Genomic DNA, 11,369 nt, shown 5'->3' with positions numbered 1-11,369 from the left:
TGACATTTTGAATCCAGATGACCCTTTGTCAAAGCTAAAAGTATAGAAAGTGGGAGATACTTATACTGTAGGGTGAGGGTTTGAAAGATGAGGCATAGCCACAAAAACAAGGGGAAAGTCTGCTAATGGCAGTCCATAGCAAATCAGAATGGCTAAATGGCAGAGAAGCTGAAATCAGAGGGTGAGTTGTGACAGATGAAGATGTGGGGGAAGTGGGAGATGGATAGAAGAGGTAAAATTGAGAAAAAGGGGAAGGAAAGTGGGAGAAAGGGCAAGAAAAGGGGGGATAATATAAGGGCAAAGAGTTGGAAGGGAGGAGAAGAAAAATAAAGAAAGACAATAAATGATTGTCCCTAAATTATTCTCCCCTTAATCTGGTTTCCAATGGGGGTACCATAAGCACAGACACGGGTCAAGGGTGGAGGAGGGAAAACACATTGGCGGCGTGGGCTTGTTGGGCCGAAGGGCCTGTTTCCTGTGCTGTGTTGTTCTTTGTTCTTTAATAAAGAAATAAAAGGTAGAGAACAGTAAAAAATTAGATAAAATGAAAACAAAGGGGTCAAGGAGGGGTAGAGCTAATTATCTGAAGTTGTTGAATTCGACATTCGTCGGAAGATGAGGTGCTGTTCCTCCAGTTTGCGTTGAGCTTCACTGGAACATTGCAGCAGGTCAAGGACAGACATGGGAGCAGGATGCCGACATAGGATCCTCTCTTCCACCTTCTTCTGTCAGGAAAAAGATACAAAACTCTAAGGATATTTACTCAAGAACAGCTTCTTCCCTGCTGCCATCAGACTTTTGAAAGGACCTACCTCGCTTTAAGTTGATCTTTGTCTACACCCTAGCTAAGATTGTAACGCTACATTCTGCACAATCTCTCCTTTCTTTCCCCATGTATGGTATGCTTTCTGTATGGCGTGCAAGAAACAATACTCGTCATTGTAAACCAATGGTTGTAAACAACATTGTAAACAACTGGTGTTGTAAGTTTGTTATGATTTGGATTGTGCTTGATTTTGGCATAGAGGCATTATTTCAAAGATTGCAAGTTACATAGAACTTGGAAAGACAGTAAATAGGGATGGGAAATTGTGGAAGACTTAGAATGGTAAAGTGGACAGAAGCGTGATAGGTGAAATTTAGTGCAGAGAAGTGTGAAGCAACAAGCTTCAGAAGGAAAATTGAGAGGCAACATAAGCTAAATTGTATAATTTTAAAGGAGCTGCAGAAATAGACAGGCCTGGGTTTACATCCAGAAATATTTGAAGGGGAAGAAAAAATTGATATGGTTGTTAAAAGTGCATCTTTTTCATTGGTTTTATATACAAAAGATTTAGGATGCAGAAGCTTCTTAAATCACTGGCTAGATTTCAGCTGAAATAATGTCCAGTTCCTGGCATCACACCTTAGGAACGATTTTGCTGTTTGCTTTTTGTTAGTGTCTGGAGTCACGTTAATTTTCAAGTATTAAAATGGGGTCACATTGGAAAAGAGTTTGGTTAAAAAAAACTTGGTTAAATGGTCTAATCAGAGATAACAACAATGCGAATCAGAGCGTCAATCCTTCAGCGGTGCATTAATAGACCCATAACAGTGTGACAACCAGAACTTATACACTTTAATTTAAATGTTAAAGAATCCCCAATTGCCAGATAACAAAGTGATGAAGTAACAAAGACAGCATTTACTCTGTTTCTTTTCTCCCTGGGAGCAAAAGGGTAAAAGTAAGAATCCGTTCCCACCAACTGGAAGCAGGCAAAGAAACACGCGCATGCGCTCATTGCCTAAGAGATTCCGAGCACCGTGCTTATTGTCATGGAGAATACCAACCAATGAGCTGAGCCGGCCGCTCAGGCAGCCGCCTGTTTGTCACAAGTTGGGAGACCGCTTGTTGTGAGTGTAAAGGGGAGCAGAGCCGTGTACGTTCTGTATATCGAGGACAGCGCACGGCCGGCACAATGAGAATGATCCCGGTAAGCCAGGCATGGGTGCATCCATGTCTATGTTACGAGAGGTCATCTTGTAACAAATTCACCACTGCATTCAAATCAATTCTTACTACCTTAAAAATATTTATATTAAAATGTTGCACGTCGTTCATGGTCAAATGTTTAAATATTGAGTAGGGTGAAATACTCAATTAGACATTTGCAAAGTGCTTGCTGTAATTTTCAGAATGTAATAATGCTGAACCTTTTAAGCATTGTTGCCTTTGTTAGACCTCTAGATCTGAATCGAGCTTAGTTGAAATACACAAAGAATCGACATTGGAATCCAGGTTTTCTTTGCACTAATAGCATTTTGTGAAGAAAAACTAACATCTTTAATGTAATACTTGCTGATAGCTGGTAGATGTTAAGATAATTGTATTTTTTTCCAGTTTAATTCTAGACTTCGCACTAATCCAATTCTTAATACGGAAATCTGACCTCCGTGAAAAATAAAAACAATTCCTCTCTAACTTATTTGGTAACGTTATTCCCTTGTTATTGTCTGAATGAAGTATTACAACTGTGACTAGGACCTACGCCCACTGATTATTCACAATTGCTTCAAAATGTCGTCTTAAAAAGACATTTGAAAATACAGCATGTACATCCGAGTAGCTTTTGAATAGAATGTGGTGCAATAAGAGATAGGTCAGGACAACAGAATTCACCAAGTAACCCACTTTCCTGGGAACGAGCATTGACTGACAGCCAAGAGTGTAACTCGCTACTGGTGCTTTCTCTTACCTTGAGACAACTCGACATTCTAGTTACAACAATAAGACCAACCATGAAAAGAAAATAGTGTAACACAGTATGTTTGCTGATTTAATGCCTTTTGTCTGATTAAATGTGAACGATTTGCGCTTTAAACCATTCTCCACTATATTGGTAAAGAGCAGCAATCAAATGTTGTACAACGCAATTTGTCCTCTTGCAAACTGCGGAACGAATTGGCAGACATTATAGAGCCTAAAGTAAATGGTACATTAGCTTAACTATGTTTTGTACATGAAATTGTTATGTTTCACCTAATCAAACGGTTCATGGTTGCTAAATGGTTTACTCATTTGTATATTTGTGGGTAAGGGATTTTAAGATATTGTCTGCGTTCAATACATCTTGAATTGTGAATGGGATTTCAAAATAAATTATCTGAATTTCTTCGACAAAAGTACTTACAGATTTGGTGTTTTGCACTAATATTCATTAATTGCAATTTTCGGATACTTAATTGCTAACATTTTATAAAATCGTGACATTTTAAAACACTTTCCTTTCACTGTAAGAACTTGCTGGGTAACTATTGACTTGAGTTTCCTTGCTCTGCTTAGTAGCATATCTTTGGAGCTTGTCATATTGCAATAATGTCAAGAGATGGAAGATCAGAAATTATTTTGTCATGTGATACCTGAGTCATGACAGACTTCAGCACTCACTGGCACTGATGACTTACCAGCCACCTTGCATTATTGATGAGACCTGGAGGCATAATAAACTTGAAGTAATCTCAACTCTGTCAGTGTTTTAATAAGATGTCCATGATTGGATGAGCAGCAGAAATGTCACCAGTACTCTGTAACGGTAAATTGTGCAGTCTTGGTGCTTAAACTTTAATGTACTCGTGTACACACTTTGGCAGAAGCTTTATGCTTCAGAATACCCATCTACACCCACATACCCTGAACTTGGATAAGTGGGATATTAGCCTCTAGTGAAAGTATGCAATCTGTGCCGTTTGTTTTTGCAGCTTGATTTGAAGATGAGCATTGTTCTATGTGTGTTAGCTATTTAGCTGATCAAACCATAACTGCTGAATATGAGAGAATGGTGTGTTATTCTTGACTTATATACTTATAACTCATGTTTTATATTTTACTCTTTTGGACTTCTCAGGAATTGAATATGCTGGAGCAGATGCACATCTGTACATTTAACTAAACAGCCCAACTATATCATTCAGTGATGGTAATATTCAATGGTATTAGCATCACTGAATTCCCCCCACTGGGGGCTAGCATTGACCAAAATCTGGACTGGACGTATAAATATTGTGGCTACAAGAGCATGTCACAGTCAAAGAATCTGGTGGTGAGTAACTCACCTCCTGACTCTCCAAAAAGTATAATGATGTTTTATAATTTCATAATCCTAAACTAGACCCTGCAAGCTTTTTGCTATGATCCAGTTATGGGCCAATAACATTTTGTTTAAAATAGATAAGATTTGAGATTCAAGACACTTGCTCAATGAATAAAACTGCAAGATTCTGTGGATTTTAAACAAATAAAAATAAACTTTACTATGAGATGAGAAATATAAGACAATTTACTATCTTATACTGTAATATTCAGGACAAATGTGAAGTACACATGAATTAGCAAGACAACTATGGTTGAACACATGCCACACTACACAACAGATGGCAGATGTGACCAAGCTAGAGCCCAATGATGTCTCAAAACCATGCAGACACAGTAATGTTGTGAGTCGACCAATCTCAATGAAACCCTGTATCTTTCATGAAGGATTCCAGTCTTCGTCTTTGAAGATCCAACTTTGGAATGTTCAAAGTTGCTCCAACTCAGATGGCATCAACAATGGCCCACCTCATAATGTTTTAATCTTGTCACCTGAGATTCCACCCTCCTGGATTCCTGAGTTTATGGTAGTCATGATGTGGAGATGCCGGTATTAGACTGGGGTAAACACAGTAAGAAGTCTCACACCAGGTTCAACCTGGTCTTTAACCTGGTGTTGTGAAACTTCTCACTGTGTTCTTCCTGAATGTATACACACCGATTCATAAGCACAAATTCAGATCTTTGGCTGTGCCAAGCAATACACTACTGCTCCAGAGGAGACCCTCACCCTAATGGTGAATGCAGCATAGAGACACCAACCTTCAGCTGCCTTCTTTAGTGAAAGTCTCTTGCCCATTGCTCCATTTCCTTATTGGAGTTTCTCTGTTTTTAACTTAACTGGGGCTTTTTCCTGCCTCTGTCTGTTCTCTGGAACTCTCCTTTCAGAACCTCTCCCAGTTCCCTGCCTGAAACTACTCTTCTATGCGGCTGGTTACCTGACCTGAGATTTTCCTTCTGAGACTGATGCACTGGACCCAATGAATGTAAAAGTATCAATCAGCGCTTGTGCAGCCCACTCTGGTTTGCACACACACAGGTTCCAAGGTCCATCAGGAGTTGAAGTTCCCAACCTCTGCTCTCAACGTTAAGAACATAAGAACATAAGAAATAGGAGCAGGAGTAGGCCATCTAGCCCTTCGAGCCTGCCCCGCCATTCAATAAGATCATGGCTGATCTGTTGTGGCTCAGTTCCACTTTCCCGCCCTCTCCCCATAACCCTTAATCCCCTCTCTTATCAAGAACCCATCAACCCGCTTCTTAAAAATATTTAGCGAGGCAGCCTCCACCACTTCAACGGGCAGAGAATTCCAGAGATTCACCACCCTTTGAGTGAAGAAGTTCCTCCTCAACTCCGTTCTAAACCGCCTCCCCTTTATCTTGAGGCTGTGCCCCCTAGTCCTACTGTCTTTTCTGAGCGGGAAGAGTCTCTCCACCTCTATCCTATTCATCCCATTCATCATCTTATATGTCACAATGAGATCTCCCCTCATTCTTCTAAACTCTAACGAGTACAAGCCTAGTTTATTCAGCCTCTCCTCATAGCTCAACCCCCTCAACTCCGGTATCAGCCTAGTAAACCTCCTCTGCACTCCCTCCAGGGCCAAAATATCCTTGCGCAGGTGCGGCACCCAAAACTGCACACAGTACTCCAGCTGCGGCCTCACCAATGCCCTATACAGCTGCAGCAAGACCTCCCTACTTTTATATTCAATCCCCCTCGCTATGAAGGCCAGCATCCCATTCGCCTTCCTGACCACCTGCTGCACCTGCAAGCTGGGTTTTTGCGACTCATGCACAAGGACCCCGAGGTCCCTCTGCACCGTCGCCTGCTGCAGTTTTTTGCCACGTAAGTAATAGTCCTTCCTACCATTCTTCCTACCAAAGTGGACCACCTCACACTTGCCAACATTAAATTCCATTTGCCATTTCCTGGCCCATTCGCCCAGCCTATCTAGATCCTTCTGCAGACTCTCCACACCCTCCGCACAATTTGCCTTTCCCCCAATCTTGGTGTCATCAGCAAATTTCGACACCCTGCACTCGGTTCCCTCCTCCAGATCATCTATATAAATGATAAATAGCTGAGGCCCCAGCACCGACCCCTGGGGCACCCCACTAGTCACCAACCGCCAATCCGAATAGCACCCATTGACCCCCACTCTCTGCCTCCTATTTGACAACCAATCCTCTATCCACGCTAACACCCTACCCCCAACTCCATGTCCCCTGACCTTCTGCAATAACCTCTTGTGAGGTACCTTGTCAAACGCCTTCTGAAAATCCAGAAAGACCACATCCACTGGCTCTCCTCTATCCACTGCCCTAGACACATCCTCATAGAACTCCAGTAAATTTGTCAGACACGACTTCCCTTTAATGAAACCGTGTTGCGTCCGCCCTATCAAGCAATTCCCTTCAAGATGCCTCGCAATTTCCTCCTTAATGACGGATTCTAACATTTTACCTACCACAGACGTTAAACTAACCGGCCTATAATTCCCCGCCTTTTGCCTGGCACCCTTCTTAAACAACGGCGTAACATTAGCCGTTTTCCAATCTTCCGGCACTTCCCCGGAATCCAGCGACGTCTGGAAAATAACCACCAAGGCATCCACTATAACCTCCGCCATTTCTTTCAGAACCCTCGGATGCATTCCATCCGGTCCTGGGGACTTGTCCACAATCAGCCCCTCCAGTCTGTCGAGCACCACCTCTCTAGTAACAGTAATGTCATTAAGACCCTCCATTCCTACCACCTTTCCATCTCTAACACCCGGCAAATTATTCACGTCCTCCTCCGTGAAGACAGAAACAAAAAAGTTATTCAAGACCTTAGCCTTATCCCCATCCCCTACCACTAGCTCCCCTTTCTCATCCTCTAAAGGACCAACGTTCACCCTAGCCAGCCTCTTCCTTTTTATATATTTATAAAAACTCTTGCTATCCTTTTTTATATTAAGTGCTAGCCCAGCCTCATAGCTTCTCCTACCCTCCTTTATCAACTTCTTTGTCAATCTTTGTTGACATTTAAACCTTTCCCAATCCTCTTCTCGCCCACTGCTCTTAGCTACTCTAAAGTCCTCCGCTTTTAATTTAACACTTTCCTTCACCTCCTTCGTTATCCACGGCTTATTACCTCTCTTCCTACTGTCCTTTTTAACCATCGGAATAAATTTCTGCTGAGCACCAAGAAAGATCTCCTTAAAGATCCTCCACTGCTCCTCAGCAGACCTACCTTCCAACGCACTCCCCCAGTCCACATTTGCCAATTCTTCTCTCATCCTACCATACTTCCCTCTATTCAAACAAAGGACGCGTGTCCGGGAACCCACTTTCTCCTCCTCCATCTGCACCAGAAACTCCACCATACAATGATCACTCTCTCCAAGAGGATCCTTCACCGCAAGGTCCCTAATTCTAGGTATGTTTGATTTTCATAGCAATACTTGGCATATGTAATGCCAAAAGCTGCATCCACTGTTATCAAAATCTTTCAGTTTATCGTTTTGAAATTAGATTTCATTTTAAAGAATAGGTACTTTTTCATATTACACTGTAAGCAATAGCAACAAAACATGTTTCTACTTCTGTCAAATACATAAAAAGTGACTTTTTGAAAAAAAACACACCCTGTCTTTAATTGTAAAGTTCTGCACATATGAGAACGGCCTCAACCAGGATCTTGGATTCATGTCACACTGTCTGTAACCCCCACAACTTGCCTGGGCTTGCAAAATCTCACTAACTGTCCTGTCTGGAGACCATACACATCTTTTTAACCTGTGCTTAATGCTCTCTCCACTCACATCTGTACCTTTTCAGACTTGATTACCTGTAAAGACTCGCATTCCAACCAAATTATTTTGTAAATTGAGTTTGTGTCTTTATATGCCCTATTTATGAATAGAAATCCCACTCATCTGATGAAGGAGCAGCAAACACTTCAAAAGCTAGTGGCTTTTGCTACCAAATAAACCTGTTGGACTTCAACCTGGCGTTGTGAGACTTCTTACTTATAAAGGTAGGGTGTGTTTATAACCCACACAGACACGGAAAACGTGCAAGCTCTGCACAGGCAGTCACTTGACAAGAATTGAACCCTGGTTCCTGGCACTCAGGCAGCAGTACTAGCCACCATGCTGACTATATACAGCAAATCGTTTAATTTCTATGTTTTCTTTAAATAGAGAAATAGTCTCTGAGCTGTATAAGAACAATATAGCACAGGAACAGGCCCTTTGGCCCACCAAGCACAGTTTTATCCCTCCATTCACATCCCATTCATGTGGCTATCAAGATACATCTTGAATGTTGCTTTGGTGTCTATTTCGCCATCTCCACTGGCAACACTTTCCAGGCACCCACTACCCTCTGAGAAAAATGTTCCTTGTACGTCTCCCCGAAACTTACCATCTCTCATCTTAAACCTGTGCCCTTTTGTAGTCGATCCTGCCATCCTGGGAAAAATCCTCTGATTATCCACCCTATATATGCCCCCCATAATTTTGTAGATTTTTATCAGGTCACCCAGTATCCATCTTTCCAGTGAAAACAATCCAAGTTTATCCAACCTCAAACCTAAAATCCTCCGAACCAGGCAACATCTTCGTAAACTTCTTTGCACCCTCTCCAAACAATCCACGTCCTTCTGGTAGTGTGGCGACTAAAACTGCATATAATAGTCCAAATGCAGCCTAACTAAAACTTTATACAGCTGTATCATAACTTGTCAACTTTCATACTCTATGCCTTGGCCAATGAAGACAAGTCTGTTGCATGCCTTTTTGACTGCCTTAACCTCCTGTGTTTCTATTTTCAGGCATCTGTGGACCTGTAAGCCCAAGTCTGCCCATATTAATGCTCCTATGTGTTTTGCCATTTACTGTATAATTCACACCTAAATATGATCTTCCAAAATGCATCACCTTTCATTTGTCTGGATTAAATTCTATCCAGTTAGATATACAAATTTTATGTTGTATGTCTGTGATCAACTTCATTAGCTCATAGGAAAAGGAAACATATAGAACATTACAGCGCAGAACAGGCCCTGCGGCCCATGATGTTGCGCCGACCAGTTAAAAAAAAACAATGACCCACTAATCTAAACCAATCCCTTTTCGTCCATAAACCTATCCACGGATATCTTAAACGCCCCGAAACTAGGCGCATTTACAACCGCAGCAGGCAGGGCATTCCAATCCCTCACCACCCTCTGGGTAAAGAACCTACCCCTGACATCCGTCCTATAACAACCCCCCCTTAATTTAAAGCCATGCCCCCTCGTGCTAGCTTTCTCCATCCGAGGAAAAAGGCTATCACTATCCACCCTATCTAAACCTCTAATCATCTTATATGTTTCAATAAGATCCCCTCTTAGCCGCCTTCTTTCTAGTGAAAACAACCCCAAATCCCTCAGTGTCTCCTCATAGGACCTCCCCTCCATACCAGGCAACATATCTTCATCATTATCCTTGAACTATCCTGGTCAGCTCAGTATCAAGTGTCTTGCTTTCTACTTTGAGCAACCATTCAGTTTGCAACAACATACATGATGCATCAGTGATTGTTTGCTTCCTTCAATGTGCTGAGTTCAGCTCCAATCTCATTTCCTGATCTGTCTTTGTAACAATTTTCTGCACGTGGATTGAAATGCATCAGGACTGGTGGAGTGTTTGCTGTGGACCTGCTGGAGATGATGCAAATCTGGTTGTAATTTGGTTGTTTGATGGAAACCCAATCTGCAACTTCAAATTTTCCATTGGTTCTATTGTGTCTGTTCTTTTACCAAAATATGCTTCGTAATCAGTGACTCTATTGGTGATAGTAGTCAGCTAAGCTTGTCAACTACAGCTTGCATCAATCTGCTGGATACTCAATCTCAATCTCAAAGTTATACTGATGAAGGTGATCTGATCACCTTTAGATTTGTACAGATAACTAACAATGTAGTCAGCACTTGGTGATCGGTGTGGAGAGTGAACTTCCTGCCGTGGAGATACATTTGCCAATGTTCACAGGCGTAGATACGTGCTACTGCTTCCCACTCTGCAGTAGAGTATTTATGTTCAGCTTGCAACAATAGGTATGATGTATCAGTAATTAATTGTTTGTTTTCTTCAATGTGCTGAGTACAGCTTCAATTTCATTTCCTGATCTATCTTTGTAACAAATTTCTGCATGTCGATTGAAATACATTAGACTGGTGGAGATGATTGCCAGAATTTTACTGCATTGTCCACCGATCACTCGTAAAATCCCACCTGAGGCCAACGGAGAATGCATTCTGCAAGCCTTGCCTACCCCGATTCTGATGTGGGTGTGCTGTAAAATTCTGGCAGATATCTTTGCCTTGAATGTTTCAAACACTGCTGTGATTGTCCATTCCCATTGTGTATTTTTGCGCAATAGCTTTTGAAAAGGCTTTGCAATCTCTGACATACTGTGATGGCAGTTGGTAGCCGAAGGAACAAAGTCAACTTTTTCACATTGAACCGGGTCAGAGATCGTTTCAACGTTGTTTTGTCAGCTTTATTCCTTCTAATGCATCCTAGAAAGTCAATCACTGCTGTCACAAATGTGCTTGCTGTGCATCTGGTTGTTCACTCAATTCAAAACACATTGTTGATAATTAGTGTAAAGAGAGTTATCATTGAATCTGTATGATTCTTCAGAGCTTTGGAGATCCTCAGATTCTTCTGAGGAATGTTGATTATGTTCTGCTTAGTCTTTTCCATGTATTAGGGCTCCAGACCAGAACCCCAAATTTGATCAGGAAGCCAGACTAGACCCCAACAATTTTTCTATTGTGACATAAATATGAAGATAGAATGTTTTGCTCCAGGAGTAATTCTGTTGACAAATTAAAGATCTTTTCCAGTAAAACTTTATTCAATAACACAGTTTAAGCTGCTTCATTTGAGTTAACTACTACCGGTTGAATAGTACTTAAACATGAAAAGAAATAATTCTAAATTTTAACTAATCACTCTCTCAGTTCCAGATAAGCAACATTTTTCTTATGGATTCAGCCACTTAAAATACAGTTAGCAACCATAAAATATACTTGCTATATTGAGTGCAAGCCACCATCTAGCTTTGTGTAGAGAGTAGCTTGCCATGGTTTGTTTTTGAACAAACCCCAGCCAGAACTGAAAGCTGTTTTTCCCCTGCTACATACCTCATTTAAGTAGATTATCACATGACCCTGCATACCTAATCCCACATTATATTCCTT

General features: G+C 41.4%; 1 protein-coding gene across 3 annotated transcripts in view; it reads left to right on the top strand.

The window, feature by feature from the left end:
* The first annotated feature begins 1,838 nt into the window (after positions 1 to 1,838).
* The window catches only part of elovl2 (ELOVL fatty acid elongase 2), a 123,753-nt gene continuing 114,222 nt past the window's right edge, over positions 1,839 to 11,369 (top strand). For all 3 annotated transcript variants that reach the window (XM_080204850.1, XM_080204859.1, XM_080204840.1), the window contains exon 1: positions 1,839 to 1,973. In XM_080204850.1, coding sequence (XP_080060976.1) covers positions 1,959 to 1,973 — 15 coding nt within the window. In that variant the 5' untranslated portion in view covers positions 1,839 to 1,958. The remainder of the gene's footprint in view (positions 1,974 to 11,369) is intronic.

The sequence above is a fragment of the Carcharhinus amblyrhynchos genome, chromosome 2 (genome assembly GCF_965287045.1).
Source record: "Carcharhinus amblyrhynchos chromosome 2, sCarAmb.v2.hapA, whole genome shotgun sequence".
Lineage (NCBI taxonomy): Eukaryota > Metazoa > Chordata > Chondrichthyes > Carcharhiniformes > Carcharhinidae > Carcharhinus > Carcharhinus amblyrhynchos.
Note: the sequence above shows the minus strand (reverse complement) of the source record. Positions and strands in the feature narration are given on the sequence as shown.